General features: G+C 36.2%; 1 protein-coding gene across 1 annotated transcript; it reads left to right on the forward strand.

The window, feature by feature from the left end:
• The first annotated feature begins 1,565 nt into the window (after positions 1-1,565).
• On the forward strand, positions 1,566-22,338 carry LOC131924935 (cell cycle control protein 50A-like). Its single transcript, XM_059280185.1, is given in 3 exon segments — positions 1,566-1,635; positions 6,926-6,980; positions 21,385-22,338. Coding segments are annotated over 3 exon segments (978 nt in total). The 3' UTR covers positions 22,238-22,338.
• The last annotated feature ends 1,006 nt before the right edge of the window (positions 22,339-23,344 follow it).

Here is a 23,344-nt window from a genome sequence, read left to right on the forward strand (position 1 = left end):
CTTGCTCTGTGTCTGGCTGGCGACTCCTGATTCAACCCTTCTTCTTCCCAGAATTCTTCTTGTCTGCTTACCCTGCCTATACTTCCTGCCTGGCTACGGGCCAATCAGCATTTTATTTATCATCCAATCAGAGCACCACATATAAACAGTATACAGAACGTCATTCCACAGCATAAGTCTCTATGACAAAGCAATCCCTCAAGAATTATAATTATCAGTAAATTCTAAAATGTATTGATGACTATTGTAGTGTGCTAAGCTATGTGCTGATGTGGGTTGTTAGGGAAGACAGAGTACATGATGACTGTATGGGGTTCAGTAGAACATATATTTAAACTTAATTATACATATATTATTTTTATCATAGAATATGATTAGAATATATTATCATTTCTTCCTTCCATTTCCACCCTTCAAATCCACTTACATAGTCCATATCACTTTCTGTCTTTCAAATTCATGGTCACTTTTTAAAATTCTTATTGTTACATAAACACACACACATTTTATACATATATATATATAATCTTAATTACATGAATTGGACCTGTCTGGTACTAATGGATGACCATTTGCTTTGAGGTAGCCAATTGGTGTGCTCTTCCATAAGGGAGATTTTCTCTGGCTTTCTGCATCCCTTAGTTGACTGTAGTTCTTTTTGTAGAGTGAGGCTTTGCTCTGGTCATGCATGTCTAGGCAGTCATGTTGGTAATACTTTGTGGTTAATTTTTGATATTTCTAAGCACTGTGCTCTCATATTTTGCTTTGTAGTTTAAAATTTGAGGGTTTAAAAAGTTGTCAACTAACATTTAGGTATAGTCCATTATTACTTAATTTACATGTGAGATTAGTATGCTAAGCAACTAAGGTGTGTTTATCTTAATGAAAGGATAAACTCTTGGTGACTTGTAACATGCCAATTATCTGAAAAAAGCAGGAAATAAGAAGACTGCAAATAAGCATACAGTTTGCTAGGCAAAAAACATAAAACCAAGTTTCTAATGAACTATTAATGGCATTATTTATAATCAGCTTCTGCTGTGAAGCTCTAAAGAGAAGAGCGTTTCTTTTTCAGTGCTTGTTCCAGGTGAATTGTCCTCATTGTGAAAAGATAGAAATGTTTTCTGTGAGCCATGATAACAGCTTGTTCTACAGAGCAAAAATGATGCTGGTCTAGGCCACCCAGCACAGCTGTTCTCAACTGCTACCTCAGAACTATCATTATGGACTAATTACCCACCACCACCAATCAGGAGGCACTTTTTCACTCCACATTCCAATTATAAAAAGAAACCAGACGTTAAATTTACCATTATAAAAATTACACCCATAGATGTGGGGGTATTTCCTTAGTATTTTTGAAGTTGCTTACTCTACAATAATACGTGAATATGACACAAAAATTAAATCTATATTAATGATGGGCCACATGTTCATATACATATGTATACACATACAATGTGAGTGAAAGAAATAAGATCCTTATTTTAAAATACCACTTTTACTAGCATTATTTGCATGAGATAAGTCAATTATTAATCTTAGTGGAATGTATCACCAACCCAATGGATGATGTGGAATACAGATTATTGGGGCTCAAAGACAATGAAGAGGAATTTGATAATTCAATCAAAGGTGAGTATAAATTTAATAAAATTCATAAATGGAATGTACAGGAACTGTGTTATAAATCAAAGGCACAGAACAGATCTTTAAGCAAATTCACATAGAAATTTCCTCAAATCTGGAGAAGAAGATGTCAATTCAGTTAGAAGAGACCCAGAGAACACAAAGGAAGCAGTACCAGAAAAGAAATTCCCCACACAATATTATAGTTAGAACACTAAATAAATACAGAGAACAAAGAAAGGGTATTGAAAGTTGCAGAAATGAAGTCACAAGTTATGTATAAAGATAAGCCCAATAGAACAGCAACTAATTCTTGAATGGAAACTTTAAAAGCCAAAAGAGCTTGGAACAGTGTACTTTAAATGATTAAAGGCTACATTTGCCAGCTCAGAATACTATAGCCAGCAGAGCTATCTGGTTTACCTGAAGAATAAATAAAAACTTTCCGTGATTAAAATAGGTTAAAACAATTCATTTCCACCAAACTATCCCTACAGAGAAAGCTGGAAGGAATATTTTAGAGTGAAAAAATGGATAAACATATACCAGAGGCCACAGGGAGAAAATGATGCTACAATTAGCTGATATGTAATGTAAGATTGAGAAAACAAACACCACAAAACAATAAAACCACAACAATATTTATACATCTTTCATTAACAACTTCAAATATTTGTGGTCTCAATTTAACCACAAAAAGACTTTGTGTTAGTTTGAATGAAAATGGCCCCATAGGCTCATAGGGACTGGCACTATTGGGAGGTGTGGCCTTTATGGAGTCGGAGTAGTTTTATTGCAGGAAGTGTGTCACTAAGGGTGGGCTCTGAGGTCTCAGATGCTCAAGTCAGGCCACTGTCTCTGTCTCTTCCCGCTGCCTGTGGATCCAGATGTAGAACTCTCAGCATTTTTTTTTTTTATTTTGGTATTTGTATTCCTCTTAATGACTGGTCTGACATGGTGAAATGGAATCTTAAAGTAGTTTAATCTGCATTTCCATGCTCACTAAAATTGTTGAAACTCTCTCCCCGCTGTTTAGCTTTCATAGTTCTTGAATGTACTAAGGTGCCTGCTGGGGCAAAAAGACACGACTGGTTTTTCTCAGCACTGAACCCTCTGCTCAACAACATCAATATGCTAGAAAATATGCGCCCCCTGCTGCAATAGTGGCAAGAATTTTTAATGGAGGTGACCAACTCTCAGCTCAATTTGGAGAAAATTTACACTCGTTCTGTAAATATGGTCACTGTTTTAGGCTAATATTTCCTAAATAGCAGGATCTATTTCTGCTCTATCCTCACACTAATCACAGTATTTACCCATTTAAAGGCATGGTGATATCTCCATTAATATATTTGTTACCTTAAACATGTCTTAGATCAAAAGATCACATACTTATTCACCTGTGAATTTATATACTTTCATTCTATATCCTTTACTACAAAATTGTTAGTAAACTGAATACAAATGGGAAAAAAAAGTAGTTAGCCCATAAAACTGTGGGCTAATTGCCCACAACAACTGTGCAGCTAGCAGGATTACTGTTTTATCATTACTTTGTTCAACAAAACACACTGCAAAACAAAAGTTTTCAGTATACTGAAGAAATGAAGTGGATCATTTATTTTCATGACTACCTTAAACTTATATATACTAAACAGTTTGAAGTTATTTGTTTAGATATCATTGTTTCAAAGGAGATGGAGATTCAGATCTGGAGAACTTGAAATTGCCTTTTTTTTTTCCACTGTTCTCTGAGGGATTACAGACATCATTCACATGGATATCCACTACTGATAGAAGCCTAGAAGGCACTAAATCAAAATCCCCACTAGTTTAAGAGATGAAAATTGTAAACCTATCAATAAACAAAGCACTAACTGCTAATTTTATTATTGAACATTGGCATGTGGCATTTTACTGTGAAACAAGGAGATGGGTAGAAAGAAAGAAAAATAAACTAAAATACTTCTCAAATATAGTATGCACAGTTGCATTACAAATTGTTTTCCAATGAAACAACTAGTTGCAGAATTTTAAAGTTATTGGGGGAAATAATATTTAGTAACTTGTAAATATAAAAGCATTTATTTCATCAAATTAATGCAAGGGTAATACATGATTGTGCTAGATATATGTCTTAACTGAGCCCTGAATTAAAAACAACCTTTCATATCTGCAGATTTTGGCAAAAAAGTTTCAAAGAAAGGCTGATGAACCTTGTTTTAATGTTTAGAATGTATACATGAAACATAATAGCAAATCTGAATGTTATCTTTTTGTAATTATACATCATGAGCTTCCTGGGCGGGGGGAGCTGGGATTTAAATTATCTGTCACTTCTGAGATTCTGCACTATACTTCAAGACCAAAGAGAATCTACCATGGCGTTTAAGTATCCTAGCCTACATAGATTCTTGGTCTCAGGGAGTGCTGAAGCACAAGGTTGGGCAGAGTAAACCCCTTCATGGATGACCTGGATGGTGGTATTTTCTCTAGTGGTTTAATGGAGTACTGGCAAAAAAAGAAGTGTTTTAGGGTAGCTAGATGTTCTGTTTTTTTTGTTTCTGCTTTATATATGTATATATAAGTACACACACACCTATATATACATACATATATATACATATATATGTATACATATATAGTATATAAACACACACACACACACACACACACACACACACACACACACACACACCCGTGTAAACTCTTCCTTCCAGAAGTTAATTCTGATATAGTATTTAATCACAACAGAAAACTAAGTCATAGAGGTTATGAGTAAAAATGGACAAATATAAAATAAGTTTGGTCTCTCTGGAAATTAAGACTTAAGTTGGATATAGATGAAGAAACACCAAAGTGAAATTATTAGAAAATACAGTATCATAAAAACATGCATTTCAGTTCTATTCAGAATGCAGATATAAGACAAACAATGGCAAAGATATCAGAGAAGGTTGACTGTCTCTAAATTACTTCAATGCTAATTTTAAGAACATGTAAGCAATATTTATCTGTAAGAAAAAAATCTTGAAAAAACATACAATAGAAAACATGTACCCAATCAGAGACAAATAAGCATCCTACCAAAGTTTCCACATATGGAGAGTTGACTAGATAATCTGTCTAACTTCCAAAAATTCCTTGCATTATTTTAATAAAACATGAACTTATAAGCTACTGCAGTACTAAGTCAACTGAGATACACACCTTTTAGGCGAAATTTAACAAGAATATATCTTAAAGAATTTTCTTAAATTGAAATGCTATTGAGGGGAATTTTTTCCATGTATACTGACTGTATTTACATCATTTTCATACCCCTTCCCATAACTCCTCCTAGTCTTTTCTCATCCCGTTCAAATTCATGACCTATTTCTACATTATTGTTACACAAACACACACACATACACACACACACACACACACACACACACACACACACACACAGAGAGAGAGAGAGAGAGAGAGAGAGAGAGAGAGAGAGAGAGAGAGAGAGAATGCATGCACTACTCTTGAGTCCATTTAGTGTTGCTGATGTGTCCATGTGTTTAGGGCTGACTGCTTAGGACTGGACATCCTAAGAGGAAGCAGATACTTCAGCAGAGGAGCAGAGTACCTTGGTGTCTTAGTATCACTGCTGTTATAATCCGCCAGCTTCTCTTTCAACACAAAGCATTCCCTGTTTGGTGACAATGACAGTGGCTGCTGTGCTTTTGTGCATGAAGCCTCCAGGCTGCTTTTTTTTTTTAATTGCTTAAAATTGTTGTTGGTCAAAACTAATATGGCTTTGGTAGAACTATGAACATGAAACACTGATGATCATGTGTATTCACTCATTCTTGCCTTGAAGAAAATCCTGGACAACAAAGAAGTAGCATCCTATTTAGAAATAAGGTGGAAAGTGTCTCCTGAATGTTATAGAAGATGTTTGCTCTAAAATATCAGAATCAGCTATTAGTAAAACTTATTTGTAGTTGGAAGTTTTCCTGTGTCCCAACCTGCCAGTGGTCAGGACAAGTAAACACACAGAGGTTTATATTAAATATAACTGCGTGGCCATGGCTCAAGCCTTTTGCCACCTAGCTCTTATATCTTAAATTAGTCCATAACTATTAATCTATGCGTTGCCACATGTTCTGTGTCTTTACCTGCATCCCATTACATGTTGCTCTTTGGGAGGCTTGATGGTGTCTCCCTCTGTCTTGTCTTTTTCCTGTTTCTCTCTTTCAATTTCCCACCTGCCCCTAAGCTGCCTTACCATAGGCCAAATGGCTTTATTTATCAACCAATAAGAGCAACATATTTTCACAGCATACAGAAAGACATTCCCCCATCACTTTCCAGAATTTTGGAAGTTACTTACAATGTATTTCCTGTTTTCATAGGTAATAGTATATCCTTCTGAGGTCTTTGATGAGTTGAAGCCTAGATAGTCATAGTTATAATTTTCTTTGGTTATGATAAAAGATAAATTCAATATGAAACTTTAGACTCACAAATATAGGATAAATAGAATATTTTCTTTAATTTTGCCAAATGAAAATAGACTAGATATTGTAACTGTAATTCTTGCTCGATAACTGTTGTATTATATGTAATTTTACTATGTTAAAGCTAAAACCTTCCTTTTTGAATAGACAGAAAAGAGGAAGTGCTGTGGATATCTTTCTGTATGGTATAAATACATGTTGCTCTGATTGGTTGATAAATAAAATGCTGACTGGCCAGGCAGGAAGTATAGGCAGGGTAAGCAGACAAGGAGAATTCTGGGAAAAGAAAGGGTTGAGTGAGAAGCTGCCAGCAAGACACAGAGGAAGCAAGATGTGAAGGCAGAACTGAAAAAAGGTACCAAGCCACATGGCTAAATACAGACAAAAATTACGGGTTAATTTAAATGCAAGGGCTAGTCAGTTATAATCCTGAGCTAATCGCTGAGCCATTATAAATAATATTAAGCCTCTGTGTGATTATTTTATAAAAGGCTGTGGGACTGTGGATGAGAGATTTGTCCCGATCATGGGCCAGAGGGGATACAGAAAAACTTCTGACTACACCTATTAGAAGGGCTTTTGTAACTATGGAGAGTTTGTATTTCAATTTTACTCCCCTTCAAGCAGACATACACATTTCCCAGTCTCATTTATTAAAGAGGCAATCTTTCTTAAGTACACATGTTTAGTGTCTTTGGCAAAAGCTATATGACTCTGGATGGGTGGGGCATAGATACATTTTACTCTCTGCTGTGGATTTTAATATGCTTTCTTTCTTATGCTGATTGTTTTCTGATGTTCAGTGGTACAGTTTGAAGACATTATCTACAGTACTTCCTACTTTGCTTTTCAGGCAAGGTGACTTGTTGTTGTTGTTCCATATACATTTAAGGTTTTAATTTCTATAACTGTAGTGAATTGTCACTGATACATTGGCAGGGGTAAAATTGAATATGTAGATGGATTTGAGGAGTATGGGCATATTGACAGTAAGTTTTAAATATACTGTTTTGAAATACAAAGTCACTATGAAAAAATACAGGAAAGACTCCCCAAGACTTTGAAATGTGCCAAAATATTTTGACCATAGACCAAAACCAAAGCAGAGAAATGGAGGAATATTTTTAATTTTTATTTTTGAGAGTATAACATTATTACTTGATGTCTTTTGTCCAGAAAAGAAAAACATAAAAGGAGTGGAGACAAAAGAGGTAGTGTTTACAAACTCCACATTTTACAAGGCTTTGATAGCTCTATGATATAAAGAACACTGACAACTTAATATTCAAAAGAAATAATCTGTACTTTTTAAAGTCAGTACAAATAGACATTACTCAAATGACCAACTTGTAGATGAACAATGAGTGCTTTGCATCACTAAACCTCATGAACATACAGCTGTAAACAGCAGTGAGGTATTATCTTGGTCCTGGAAGACAGTCTCACCAAATAGATAAAAGGCGAAGAGTGCTGGTTGAGGATGTGAATAGAAAGGAGGCCTTGTACATTGTTGAAGAAAATGTAAATCTGTTTAACTATTGTGGAGAACAGTTTGGATTTTTCTCAAAATAATTAAAAACAGAACTACTATATAGTCCAGCAAACCTACTACAGATCATCCAGAGAAAACGGAGTCAGTGCAAAAAGAGACATCTGCACTCTCATGTTTCTTGCAACGATTTTCAAGACAGTAAAGAAATGGAGATAATTTAAGTGTACATCAATTGATGGAAAAAAATGCCCTATGTATTCATAATGAACAGAATCCAGTCATTTGAAAACTTAGATATAACCCAAAATCATTACACTAATTGAAATTAACCTGGCACAAAAACACAAGAACTACCTGGCCTCACATACACATCCTGTACAAAATGGTGGATTTCTAAAAGTTTAGATAAAGGTAGTGGTTTCTGGAGTTTGGGAAAATAAGGCTACAGGAGGGAGACAGATGGAAGGGAGATTGGATAAGCACTTCATCAATGGACACAAAATGGGCAAAGGCAGAAAAAGAGATTAAGCAGTTAGATTTTGAACAGTTAGATTTTTATAGATAGTAATAATGTGCTACATATTTCAAAAGTCTTGAAGAGGTTTTTGACGTTTTCATTATAACAAATAATGTTAGATAAAGTAACAGTTCATCATGATTTAAATATTGCAACGTTTTGGAAAATTGAACCACAGTGGAATACAAGCCTAGTATGTGCAAAGCTCTGGATTTGATGAAAATGCTGGGAAACAAAATAGAGCCAAACAAAAAATTTAAATTACCCATTGTATATATTTATGAAAATGTCATAGATTATATCCTGAATGTTTACACTATTTATATGTTATTCATCAGTGTGGTGGTTTGAATGTGGGAACTTATTAACTGTGGACCAATTGCTATGGAGCCTCCATGAGAGGGCTTTTTGGGGCCCACTGCCTATGGTGAGACACTTACACAGCCTTGGTGCAGGGGCAGGGGCTTGGACCTGCTTTAACTGAGTATCTCAGGCTCTGTTGACTCCACAGAGGAGGCCTTGCCTTGGAGGAGGTAGGAATGGTGGTTGGGAAAAAGGGGGGAAAGCTGTGGGTGGGAGGAGGGAAGGGAGTGGATCTGTGGTTGGTATGTAAAATGAATAAAAAATTTCTAAATAATAAAAAAAGAAAATGGTCCCGATAGGCCCATAAGAAGTGGCAAAATTGGGAAGTGTGGCCTCGTTGAAGGAAGTTTGCCCCTGCCAATGCAGATAGAAAACTCTCAGCTACCTCTCTAGCACCACGTATGCCTACATGTCGCCATGCTTCCCACCATGATCATAATGGACTAAACTTCTGAACTCTAAGCAAGCCCCATATGAATGTTTTACTTTATAAGAGTTGCGGTGGTCCAAGGACACTTGCTCAACTATATTCATAGCACCATTATTTATACTAGTCATTACTTAGTGATTAAAAAATGACATCATGAAATTTGCAGGCAAACGGACGGAACTAGAAAAAAAATTGTCCTGAGTGGCATAACCCGGACCCAGAAAGACAAACATTGTATGTACACACTCATAAGACTCATAAGTGGATAGTAGTTATAAAGCAAAGGATAACCAGGCTACAACTCACAGCCCTGAATTGTAGGAAACTAGGTAACAAGGAGGACCCTAAAAGGGATGCATTAATTGTCCTGGGAAGGGGAAATAGATAAAATCTCCTGCATAAATTGGAGTGGTGGGGAGAAGAGAGCAGAAGTTAACATGAAGGATGGAGACAGTAGAGTTGAGGGAGGGATAGAGAGGGAGAGCAATAAAAGAGATGTCTTGATAGTGGGGGCCATTCATTATAGGGTTAGGGAGAGACCTGGTACCAGGGAAACTCCCAGGAATCCACAAGGATAATCCCAGCTAAGACTCCTAGCAATAGTGGAGAGGGTGCCTGTACTAGCATTCTCCTGTAATCAGATAGGTGATTACCCTACTTGTTATCATAGAACCTTGATCCAGTAACTGATGGAAACAGATGCAAAGATCCATAGTCAAGCACTGGGCTGAGCTCTGGGAATTAACTTGAAGAGAGGGAGGAAGGTCATGTGGGGTAAACCCAAGTTTGTGGAAGCTCACAGACACTTGACCAATAGCTAGGGATCCTACACGGAACCAACTTAGGCCCTCTGCATGTGGGTGACAGTTGTGGGGCTTGGTCTCTTTGTGGGGTTCCTAGCAATGGGACCAGGTTCTGTCACTGGCACATGAGCTGGCTTTTTGGAACCTATTCCCTACGGTGGGATGCCTTGCTGTGCCTTGATGCAGAGGGGCAGAGCTTGGTCCTGCCCAACTTGTGGTAGCCCTTGGCATGTTTTGTTAGCTCCCAAGGGAAGCCTTACATTTTTGGAGGAGTGGAATTGGGGAGATGGAAAGGAGGTCGGGGGAGGGAAGGAGAGGAAAGGATGAAGGAGAAACTGTGGTTTTTATGGAAAATAAAATTTAAAAAGTTAATTAAAAAAAGAGTTGCTGTGACCATGGTGTTTCTTCACAGCAATAGAAACCCTAAAGACAATCAGTAAAAAATTAACCTAGTGTAAATTAAGGAATTCACTCAGAAATATAAATGCCATACATGCTTTTCAGGAATAATTTATTTCATATATATTTGCATATCTTTGCACAAACTAAACTGCTTTAAATATGTCAGAGAAATGTACACATAAGCCGCAACAAAGTATTCTAATACGATTTAAGTGGCGGCAGTCATCTTTTTGCAATTTACATGAAATTACAGCACATCATCTAAATAATGGAGATTTAGAGTCAATTAACTACAATATTTTATTCAGAAAGATATTAAAATGCTATATTCTTCATAAAATGTAGTTATAAATTATGAGTTGCTGATTGTCATTTCTAGAAACACTAAAAAAAAAACCCAACCAAAAAACCCTACTTGTTTATAACACCATGCCCTGAATCTGTAGTACTCTACTGTACTAGTTTTGCTACAGCCTTAAACCATAACACATTTTAACTCACTGATGAGTCAGTTTATGGTGACAGCAGGTTAGTAATAAAAAGACTGGCAAGTTTCATTGTCAATGGAAAATGTTTCCAGTGTGTGTGCTTAGTGCTAATTATTAAATTGACAGATTTTAGAATCACCTGGGACTCCAGTCATCGGGCAAGTCGACGAGGAGTAATCTTGGTTACAGTAAAGTTTGTAGAAAGAACCATCTTTATTGTGGGATTCACTACTACCTGGGCAGGGCATCTTGAACTGTATGAAATTGAGAAAGTAAACTGAGCACTAACATTAAATGCATCCTTCTCCATTCCTGATTACGGATGTAATGTGACCAGCTACTACAAGGTCTTATTGCCTTCTCTGCTGTGATAGATAGTTAAGCTAGAAAAAAAAAAAAAAAAACTTTCCCTTAAGATGCCTTTGTTGGAACATTTCATCACAGCAATGATAATCATAAATTCAAATGGTCATATTAAAAAAAGTTAAAATCTTCATGGTGGTTTATATCTGCAATACCATCACTCTGTTGGCTGTAGCATATCAGGATATCAAAGCCTGCCTGGGATATATTTAAGAACTTTTATTTTTTTATTTAATTTAGCATTGCTTATGAGTAAACCATACTTTTTTCATAAGAATATATTTTTGACTATTATTCAGGTTTAACTTCACACACACATTACTTTTCGTCTTTTTTACTAAATATTAAATCTTTTCTCATACAATATAATCTAAATCCAGTTTCCCCTCTCTCTATTTCTCCTAGTGCGCCCTTACTACTTCTATCATGCAGATCCACTCGCTTTCTGTCTCTCACTATAGAACAGGCTTCTAAAAGATAACAACAAAATATAACAAAATAAAACATAATAAGATAAAACAGAAGTCATCATATTGAAGTTGCACAGATCCAGCCATCAGAAAAATAAAAGCCTCAAGAGAATGTACAAGAATCAGGTACCCACTCATTCATATATTCAGGAGTCCCATAAAAGTACTAAACTGAAAGCTATGGTATATATATATATATATATATATATATATATATATATATATATATATATATATATAGAGAGAGAGAGAGAGAGAGAGAGAGAGAGGACCTGGTGCACATCCATGTAGGCTCAGTATCTACCACTTCAGTTCGTATGAGTTTTATTCAGTTTTATAGAGCCTAGTGCTTTTGGTGTCCTTCATTCCCCCTGTTTTCCCCAACCCTTCTGATTCTTCTTCTGCAGGGTTCCCTATGATCTGAGTGGAGGGATTTTTTATAGACATCTCATTTAGAGCCCTGTGTTCCAAGTACTCTTTCTGTGTGTAATTTTGGGCTGTAGATCTCTGTATTTATTCCTACATGCTATGGGAAGTAGCTTCTCTGATGATGGTTGAATAAGGCACTGATCCATGAGTATAGCAGAAGGTCATTAAGAGTCAATTTATTATTACTTTTTTAACCAGTAGTATGTGATGATATTTTATTTATGTTGAAATATGGTAATATTTTATTTGTTCTTTGATAAATAAAGCTTGCCTGGAGAATCAGAGGAAAAAGAAAGCCATTATAAGTAAACAAAGAAGTCAGGCAGTGGTAGCACACGCCCTTAATCCCATCACTTATCAGGCAGGATCTCTGTGTGTTCAAGGCCACACTAGAGAACAAGTCAAAGGTGGTGACACACGCCTTTAATTTCAGTACCCATCATAGAGGCCTGGAGGTCTGTACAGACAGACAGAATGTAGCAAAGCTGTGTAGAAGAGGAAGTGAGGCAGCTGGGTTAAAATAGCCAATGAGAGGGCAGAACAGCAATGCAATAAAGGCATAGGTAGACAGGAAGTAACTCGCGTTTTGGAAGCTGCAGATTTGGTGAGGTAAGGTTGGCTGGTAGCTTTCGCTATCTCTCTAAGGCTTTCACCCCTATACTTGGCTCAATGTTTTTTTTTTTTTTTATTTAATAAGACCATTTAAAAAATTTGGCTACAGTAGTATTTGGTTTTTACCTAGATCACAGGGCTATCTAGTCTGGTATTTGGTCACCCAAGCATTGTCAGGTATGGGTTCCATCTCATGGAGCGAGCCTTAAGTCAAATCACACATCTGTTGTTTACTCTAGCAAGGTTTGGGCTACCATCACCCTAGTATATTTTGTAGGGTAACGAACAGTAGATCAAAGGTTTTATGGTTGTGCTGGTGTCTATGTTTCTCTTTTGGTAGCCTGCAGAGTACCATTCTGTGTCACAAACCCTAGAATATGAGGTGAAAGTTCTATGTAGGGACCATTGTTGACCTCTTCCTGTTCATTCAGTGTGTGGGTGTTGTCTTCAGAAATGGGGCCTTGATATCCTTTCTGTGGAGAGCAACCTATTGTCTCTGCAACAGCCTACATTGTTTAGAGATTTCTATGGGATTCTTTTTGCTAGGAATAAAATTGGATGAAACCCAGTCCTTGCACCAGAAGCATCATTTGGTGACAAGAGATGACCAGTAGGGGTTTTGTCTATCTCATTATTTGGAGGTATCTTTAGGATGGCCTTCACATATTATAGAAAGTTTTTACTGAACTAGGTTTTAATATCACCCCTCAAATGTTTACTCCTCAATCTAGCTGCTCCTCCACACATTCTTTCCCTCAATCTTACGTTTCCTGCCTCCCCAACTGATGCTCCCCTTCCTGCCCCACTCCAATTGACACATGAAAATCTAATATATTTTGCCCACCCAGGGAGACCCATGTGCTTCCCCAGTCCCTTCTTCTATGTCTAACTTCCCCGTGTCTACAAATTGTAGCTTGGTTATTATTTATTTAGCGACTAATATCCATATGTAAGCCAACACATATCATTTATATTTTGGGGTCTAGGTTACCTCATTCAGGATGATTTTTTTTTCTACTTACATCTATGTAATCCTGTCATTTTTAAATGAGATGTGTAATACTGCATTGTGTAAATTATCACATTTTCTTTATCCTTTTGTTTAAGACCATCTAAGTTGTTTTCAATTTATGGTTATTAAGAATAAATCAGCAATAAATATGGCTGAGCAAGTGTCTTTGTGGTAGGATGTAGATTCATTTGCATTTATACCTGAGAGGTATAGCTGGATCTTAAGGTAGTTCAATTCCCATCTTTCTGAGGAATCACTCTGCTGATATCCAAAGTGGCTGTACAAGTTTGTATACCAACCAGCAATGGTCAAGTGTTCTCCTTGCTCCACTTTCTCAGCTGCATGAGCTGCTGTTTGTATCTTAACTCTTCTGGCAGGTGTAAGACTGAATTTCAAATTAGTTTTGATTTGCATTTCCCTGATGGTTAAGGATAATGAACATTTCTTTTTAAGTGTTTCTCGGTCACTTGAGTTTCCTCTGTTGAGAATTTTCTGTTTAATCTGTACCCTATTTTAAAATTGGATTATTTCTTTGTTAGGTCTTTGTGTGGATTGGATATCCGGGTAACCATGGTGTCATGGAATGAATTGAGAAAATTCCCTCCTGTTTCTATTTTGTAGAATAATTTGAAGAGTATTGTAGTTAACGCTTCTTTGAAAGTCTTGTAGAATTCTGAATTAAAACCATCTGACCCTGGGATCTTTTGGCTTGGGGGAGTTTTACTGACTGCTTCCATTTCACTAGGGTTATAAGTCTGTTTAACTTGCTTATCTGATTTTGGTTTAACTTTGGTAAGTGTTCTCTATAAAGAAAAGTTATCCATTTCCTTTAGATTTTCCAATTTATTAGAGTACAGATGTTTAAAGTATGTCCTTATGATTCTTTGGATTCCTTAGTGTCTGTTGTAATGTCCTCCTGTTTATTTCTGATTTTGTTAATTTGGATATTCTCTTTCTATATTTTAGTTAATTTGGGTAAATGTTTGTCAATCTTATTGGTTTATGTAAAAAAAAATCCCAACTGTTTCATAGGGTTTTTTTTTTTTTTATTGTTCTCTTATTTTCTACCTTACTGATTTCAGCCCTGAGTTTGATTTTTTTCTTGATGTGTACTCTTTTGGGTGTGATTGATTGATTGATTTTATTATTTATTTATTTTTGTTGTTATTGTTCTAGAGCTTTCAAGTATACTATTAAGTTGCTAGTGTGTGATCTCTCAGGTTTTTATTTTTTATTATTATTTTTCAGCAGTTAGTGTTATGAATTTGCCTGTTAGAATGTCTTTCATTGTGTTCCATAAGTTTATCTATTCATTTTCATTGAATTCTAGAAAGTCTTTAATTTCTTTCTTTATTGATATCTTTGCCCATTTTTCCTTCTGCAGTGAGTTACTCAATTTCCTTGCATTTTTTTTAAGCTTTCTGTTGTTTCTCTTGCTGTTGATATCCAGCTTTAACCCCTGGTACTTTGATAGGATGTAGGGAGTTATTTCAATATTTTTGTACTTGTTAAGACTTGTTCTGTGTCTGAGGATGTGGGAAATTTTGGAGAAAGTTTCAATAGGTGTAGAGGGAAAGATATATTTTTTGTGTTTAGGTGAAATTTTGGTTAATATCTGTTAGGTCCATTTCGTTTATAATATCAGTTAGCTCTAGCATTCCTCTTATTTTGTCTAGATGGTCTGTCTTTTGGTGAGAATCAGATATTGAAGTCTCTGTCTATCAATCAGTGTGTGAGAATCAATATGTGAGTTAAGCTGTTATAGAGTTTATTTTTAATAAAAGTTGGTGCCTCTGTGTTAGGGCATAGTTGTATGACACTCTTCCATCTCTTGTATTCTGTTAGTAAAGTTTGCCTTTGTAGTTCCTATTTTAATTTTAATTTCCAATTATTTTTATTTCCAGACAACCCTCAGTTCAGTGTTTTTCATCCATTCTACTTTCTTCTTCATTCCCTGAACAATTTTATTCACTTCCTTGCACTGTTTGTTTGCTTTTTTCTGAATTTCCAACCATATGACTGCCTCATCACTGCCTGTCTATACAGACCTCCAAGTCTTTTATTGTTGGTATTGAGATTAAAGGCATGTGTCTCCAATGCTGGCTGTATCCTTGAACACAGAGATCTACCTAGCTCTGCCTACAAAGTGCTGGGATTAAAGGCATGCACCACCACTGCCCAGCTTTTGCTATGCCTCTAATAGCTCTGACCCCTGGGCAACTTTATTTATTAACATATAAATCACATTTTAGTACAAATAAAATATCACTATATCACCTAGTTTATTTGGATAAGAGTTTATTAATGCCATTGAGTTTTCAAGTAACAAATTCTTCCATAGATTCTTGATATTGTTTTTTGATTATTATTTTTATTTTCTTGATTTCAAGCCTGATTTTGATTATTTCTTGCCATTTACTCCTCCTTTGGGACACGATTTCTTCTCTTCGTTCTGGAGATTTGAGTCATGCCATGAAGTAGTTAATATTAAATCTGTCCATTTTTTTATGTAAGCACTTAATGCTATGAACTTTCCTTTTAGAACCACCTTCATTGTGACACTTAGGTTTGGGTGTATTTGTGATTTCATTTTCTTTCAATTAAAAAAATTCTTAGTTTCTTTCTTAATTTCTGTTTTGACTCCTTCTTCATTCAATAGTGCATTGTTCAGTTTCTATGACTTTGCAAACTTTCTGTTGTATCTGCTGTTTTTGATATACAGCTTTAATCTGTGGTGTCCAGATAGGTAATCACATTTTTAGGAGACATATATGTATAGCACTGTCTACATATAATAGGATAGTAGTGGCTGACTGCTGTGAAAAGACAGCATGATTGCTGGAAATGAAGCAATGAAGTCACTGATAAACCAGAGCTGTGGCAAAAGCCTAATTCCTTAAGTCATGGCAAGCAATGGTGATTGGTAAGCCAGATGCATTTCCTCAGAGGCACTGATTGGAAGGTATGAAATTTCATCAACAGATTGATACAAAATCTGTCTCTAAACCTTGTATTTCATCTCAATGGTTGTGTCACTGGATGGTCTAAAAGTTATAATTCAGAGCTAGAAAAAAGACCCACCATTCCTTAAGCCAGGTAATACAAAGATAATGGGAAAATTAAATAAAGCTTACCTTGTCAGTGAGCCATAGCAATTCTTGGTGCCAAGAAGTTTAGGGATTCTGTTTGGGGAGCTTGTTTCAGATAAAACAAAAAAGCCAAAGGGATGATTCAGTAAATTCGTCAATGCTGTTAGGGAAGTTTGATTCTGACAGACCTTCTATGTCAACGTGGGGAAAGCAGAGGACTTTTCTCAGGTTCCAGAGTGGTGGGGCCTGAGTAATTCAGAACCTGCTCTTCTAGTCTAGCAGAAATAACTTCACATGAGATGAGACACTGTCTTCTGGCAGGAAGAGTTCAGTCCCGGGCATCTTAGAGGAAGCAAAACCATTCATAACAATTTCTTTGCTTTAAGACTGTGTTTTACTGCTGACTTTTATTTGTAGCCATAGTATCTTAGTGGAAAACCCAGTATCTCTATTCTGTCTTTCTATAGTACTGTGCAGTGATATTTGGGCCTGTGTACCAGGTACATGGGAGCATTGCTATTGTTTGATAGTATTTGAAATTTAACATAAAAATGTAATAAATTTATGGAACTCCCTTTATACAGTTTTGAAAATGTTACCAGTTGTTATAATGAATTGTCATTATTACAGGATAGTGTTATAATCATATCACTGACATTTTCTTGAAAACAAGTGATAACTGTTTTTGTCATGAGCAAGGACCACTCAAATCAAGAGTTAGTTACTGAACTACTGTCAATATGTAGAAGACCAATAGTTCCCAGTTACAATGGCATACAGTTCCCTGCAAGCAAAATTTGGATGCTGTCATTTAATTATTATAAAATAGACTGTAAACAAAATCCAACATTTGGGGAAGTTATTCCAACCTCCTTCCCTGTGCATCTGTGGCCTGTGTACACATATCTAAATGTGATAGCACGTGTGTGTGTCTAGGCAGTGTGCAGTGGATGAGGAGCCAGAGACTTGATGGCATGACTCCTCTTTGATCACTATTTCCCCTCTCTATCCCTTCAGTCACAGTCTCTCAATTGAAGGCAGAACCTAAGACATGACTACTTGCTCTGGCCAGCTTGCTCCAGAACTCATCCAGTGTTTACATGGATTCTGAGCTCTGAACTTTTGCCTCCTTGTTTGCCTGGTAAGCACTTTAACCATTGAGTCATCTCCCCAGAAACATTCCAGGCGATTCTGATTTCAAGTGTCCGTGTATCATGTGTGGGCCTCAAAGGGCTGCAAGTCACACAGTAGGAGACAGGCATAGTCTCCCAACAAAATCAGACTCTTGCTTGAGAAATGAAATTTCAGCTTAAAGTTAGAGATGCGCTTATTTAAATAAAACCAAATGATTTCTAATTACATTTGTAAACACAATGGATAATGACCCTTAATGTTAACCCCTACTTGCTCTATTCTCCAGCAAGGATAAAGGAAGCCTTAAAAATAGCCCACCTGAGCTGAATATCACCATCATTTCATCATATTCTTTTTACTACACTAATTATTAAAAAGGAAACAGGGAGAAAAATGAAACCTTGAAGCAAATAAAGAAATACAAAAGTGTGTAAAATAAACCCTATAATAAATGTGTCCTTGGGACTTGTTTAAAGTCTGTGTCTATCACACTGCAAATATGTAATTGAAAAATCCCTGTGTCTACCTCTAATACAGGACAAAACATCATAGGCATGGGAAGCGCATTTACATAAAGCACTCACAGGGAAACTGTAGGTCATGTGAAAGTCAGTGCAGGCTATTGAAACCATATTATGCATGCACCCCTCAAGGCATTCAGCCACCAATAACAGTCCCTTTGCTCTGGAGTTCCTCTACATATTTATTTGAGAAGTGTTGGCAAATGAACTCTTTCATTGTCCTTGCAAATGTCCCAGCTTAATATTTCAAAGTCCTATACGTTATTTTCTTAATTTCCATATAAAAGTAAGCTACTCTATTGTAAATTATAAGAAAATTATACATTGTAGCACTTTAATGGGAATGTGAACTATACAGTAATGAACTGTACATTTTTGTCTATGTCAAATCTCATTATAAGAATGCCTGCCATATATCATCTTTCAGTGATTTGTTAATAATTATAATTTTAAGAATTCCTCAAATGGAAAAAAAAACATTTTTATCTAAGTTATACATTTGCCCATTTTTGAGTCCTACTATATAGAGTTACATAATTACTAACACAATACCCTGCTTGGTTTTTGTAGCCACATAAGGTGAACAGACAAGGAAAAAAACTCTTAAAACTGAATGTTAGAAACTCATTATAGGTTACAATGGGATCAAGTCAAAAAGGTGACAGGCACAAAAAGCTGACATTAGGTGGATAATTAGAAGCTAACCTGGAGAAAGGTTACAGAAGGGGTCAAGAGTTTATTTCAGGAATTTGAGTTTCTTATAACAAGTATGGCTACATAAAACAACAGGGCAGGTGTTTCAAAACGTCTAGAACTTACTGAAAATGAAGCAATGAGCAGACAATGGGAAGGTAAGAGGAGCATCAATTGTGAATGACCACATAGCAAAGGCAAATAGTTATCATAAGTCATAGTTAATATTCCCATTCCTCCTTTGGTCAGAGTAATTTCCCCTTCCATCTGTTCATGTATCTCCTGTAGCATTTTGTTCTAGTTTGTGTACTTCGCATGGATAATGCTGTCAAGGGTTTTACTAAGAACATCATGCATGTAAAACAATCTTTTCAGTTATCAGAGACTCACTGAAATCTGCAAAGAAGCAAAATGAAGGTATCTCAACATTCAGCACCATTCTCTTACTGTGGTTATCCTTGTGTATCTTTTATTCCAATTTTATTTCTCAGTTATACAAACTAGTTATGCTTAAAATCTTGTCACTTCCAAGAATCCAGAAACATATTAAGTAGGCATATTACTGTATGATTTCCACTTAAAGGAGAGTAGAGATCTTAGAAGAAATATTTGACTCCCCCAAATCATTATTCATGCACTTATTTCAGGGACAGTAGCATAAATAAAGCAATGGTGTCAGCATTTCCAGACCAACTAATCAACCAAACAAGCAAAGAAAAAGACCCCATAAAGATAAAATATATTTCTTCAATGTAATCATAATGGATTTCTAAATTACTAGATTAAATAAGACTCATTGAATATAGTTTTTACCCTTAAGCAATGAGTTTCTGTTTGATACGTAAAAAACCTAAGTGAGCATAGCCAATAAACAAACAAACAAAAAAAGGGGGGGGGGGAGAAAGATTTAATGCCAGTAGCAAATAAGGAAAGCATAGAAGATGTTTACAAACCAATACTCTTTAAGCAAGGAAGCATGGAACTCCTGAAGGAGGATTATATATTCACAGAGGAAAGCAATTAAAGAGTGAGAACATTTCTAGGCATGTGCAAATAAGTGCCATACTTCAAATAAGAGAGATGGAAGATATATTATTTGGCATGCTTAATTCAAGGTCATAGAACATAGGCTTAAGAAGTTAAAATGGTGGGCAGAAAAGCTCATGGACACGCTGAACTTTCATCATGAAGTATTAGATGCTAAAAAGGAAAGTATATTTCGGAGATATGTTAGTATAGCCTTTTACTCCCAAAGTGCCTGTCTCACCTGGAGTCAACTGACAGACTCAAGCTGCAGTTCTCATGTGAATCACTGTCCATCTTTCCACACCTTCTCTTCCATCTGCAGTGGTAGCCAGGCAGGTTCTGTTTCACCTGAACAGAGTTGGAGCAGAGCTGCTTCAGTGTGCTGAGTCTGTTTCACTTTACAGGAGTTCCAGCATCAGTGTGCATCAACTCTGCTTACTGTTCATGGATGTCTCCTAGAAAACTGTTTAATTTGCTAACAAGCTGTAGTCTATGATTAATATAGATTTCAAAATGGGCTACAGCTGAACACAAAATAAAAGGATAAATCATATTAAAGGCCTGTTCCAATTAAATCAGATTAACAGTGTTGGAAGGCCAATAACATAGTAATACAATGACAGGTGTGGTAGTCTGAACATAATTGGCCCCCATAATCTCATAAAGAGTAGCAGGATTAGGAAATATGGCTTTGTTGGAGTGGGTATAGCCTTGTTGGAGGAAGTGTGTCCCTGTGGAGGTGGGCTTTGAGGTTTCCTATGCTCAGGATACCACCCAGTGACTCAGACCATTTCCTATTGCCTGCATGATGTAAGATTCTCAGCTGCTTCTCCAGCACCATGTATGCCTGTATGCTGCCATGCTCCTATCATGATGATAATTGACTGAACCTCTGACACTATAAGTGAGCTACCCCAATTAAATATTTTTTTATAAGAGTTGTAGTGGTCATGGTGTCTCCTCACAGCAATAGAAACCCTAACGAAGACAACAGGCTTCTAAACTCCAAGACCATATTAGCCTTGGACAGTGAGCACAGTGATGATATGAGGCAGAGGGTTGTTGTGAAATAGCTAAAAATCCCTAAAGATCTCAAATTAAAAATAGCATTTAACTAATTGAATTCTTATTAAGAAAATCACAGACAATAAACCCTTTCATTTTAAAAAAAAGACTGAAAATATTACTTTTGAAATGTGTTTTTTGCATCAAATTTTCTTTGTCAAATGAAAACAGTATTGGAAATAGAATACTTTTCACTGTTTTGGGTACTTCCATTAGTTTTATAAACTTTCAATAATGTTGATCATTTTGAAGTTATTGTCCTTGTTTATTAGTCCATGACATTCCAACGAATATCCTATACTTTCTGAAGTATAGCACACTGACTTATATGGTGATATTTCATTTGTACTGAGATGTGACACTGGAACAGAACCTTCCAGGCCCTGCAATAAATGTTGGTCTCCAAATGTGACATCTTGTGTTTGTACCATTAACTTCACACTGGAACAGTCATCTGAGAGCAATGTGTTTATGTATTATGGACTGTCTAATTTCTATCAAAATCTTCATCGCTATGTGAAATCTCAAGACGGTAGCCAGTTAAATGGAGACCCTAGTGCTTTGATTAATCCAAGTAAGGAATGTGAACCTTATCGAAGAAATGAAGACAAACCAATTGCTCCATGCGGAGCTTTTGCCAATAGCATGTTTAATGATACATTAGAATTGTTTCTTGTTGCCAGTGAATCTGATCCCACACCTATGCCAATTGCTTAGATGAGAAAAGGTATTGTTTGACGGACAGATAAAAATGTGAAATTCAGAAATCCACCTGGAAAAGAAAGCCTTGAAGAAAGATTTAAAGATACAACAAAGCCAGTAAACTGGCATAAACCAGTATTTATGCTAGATCCTGATGAAGATAATAACAGATTTATAAATGAGGATGTCATTGTTTGGATGCGTACTGCAGCGTTACCTACATTTCGTAAGTTGTATTGTTTTATAGAGCGGAGAAATGATTTACATACAACAATACCAGTGGGACAGTACTATTTGAACATCACATACAATTACCCCGTACATTCTTTTGATGGACGAAAATGGATGATATTGAGCACTATTTCATGGATGGGAGGAAAAAATCCATTTTGGGGAATTGCTTACATCACTATTGGATCCATCTCCTTCCTTCTGGGAGTTGTACTGTTAGTAATTAATCATAAATATAGAAACAGTAGTAATACTGCTGACATCACCATTTAATTTTATATTCTGAAAACAAATCTACTGCATGTGCATCAAGGTTAGTCCTGTTCAACCTAGCCTTTGAATGTTGATGTCTGGTTAGTATGTCATTTTGAAGTTGGCACATAACTTAAAAAAAAAAAACAAACAAACAAAAAACAGCCTTTGTCCTTTGCTTCTTACATATGGATGACATATAACAATATATGATGGGTCTAAAAATTAGCTATATTGATCAGATCAATATTGTAACTGCTAAAATGGCATTCTAATATCTGTTTTTTATTGGGACAGGCCATGTGATGCATAGAGCCTCTTTCATGTGAAATGAGTCTACTGCTTAAACATTTATGCTATTCTGTTGGTATTAATGAATTTTTCAGAACCTCTCAACATAGTTACTGACTCTCAGTATGCTGAAAGAGTGGTATTATATATTGAGATTGCAGAATTTATCCTTGATGAGTCAGAGAGACGCTGCCAGCTGCCACCATGAAAAGCCAGATGTAAGGTACTGGTAAGCCACGAGCCACATGGCAACTTATAGATTAATATAAATAGGTTAATTTAAGATAGAAGAACTAGATAACAAGAAGCCTGCCACAGCCATACAGTTTGTAAGCAATACAAATCTCTGTGTGTTTATTTGGTTAGGTCTGAGCGGCTGCAGGACTGGGTGAGAGAGATTTGTCCTGACCATGGGCCAGGCAGGGTCAGAAAAACTCTAGCTACAGACTTATACATAGATTTTCTTAAAAATCAAAAGACAGAAGCCTATATTGGCTGTAAATTGCCTGGTCCTCATGTCCATTCCTGATCACTTACTTCATGGATGTGTCAATGGATTGATGGATACAGTCTCCAATCTCAGAGCTTCCGTATATTCTGTCTTCCACCTCAGCACACCATTGGGAACAGTGATGTGCGAATCAGAAAAGAAGCTTTAGAACTGTTCCTTCTCTTTGATTGAGTGTCATCTACTTCATCGTCCAGTTCCTGCTCCATACACCAATTGATAGCTTGTATGTCATGCCCTCTGGTCTCAGAGTCTTTTATCCTGCTACCATATACTAAATGACAACTGCCTGAATGTTTCTTCTCCTTTTCCAAAGGTAGTTCATAAAT

This window comes from Peromyscus eremicus, chromosome 15, assembly GCF_949786415.1.
Source record: "Peromyscus eremicus chromosome 15, PerEre_H2_v1, whole genome shotgun sequence".
Lineage (NCBI taxonomy): Eukaryota > Metazoa > Chordata > Mammalia > Rodentia > Cricetidae > Peromyscus > Peromyscus eremicus.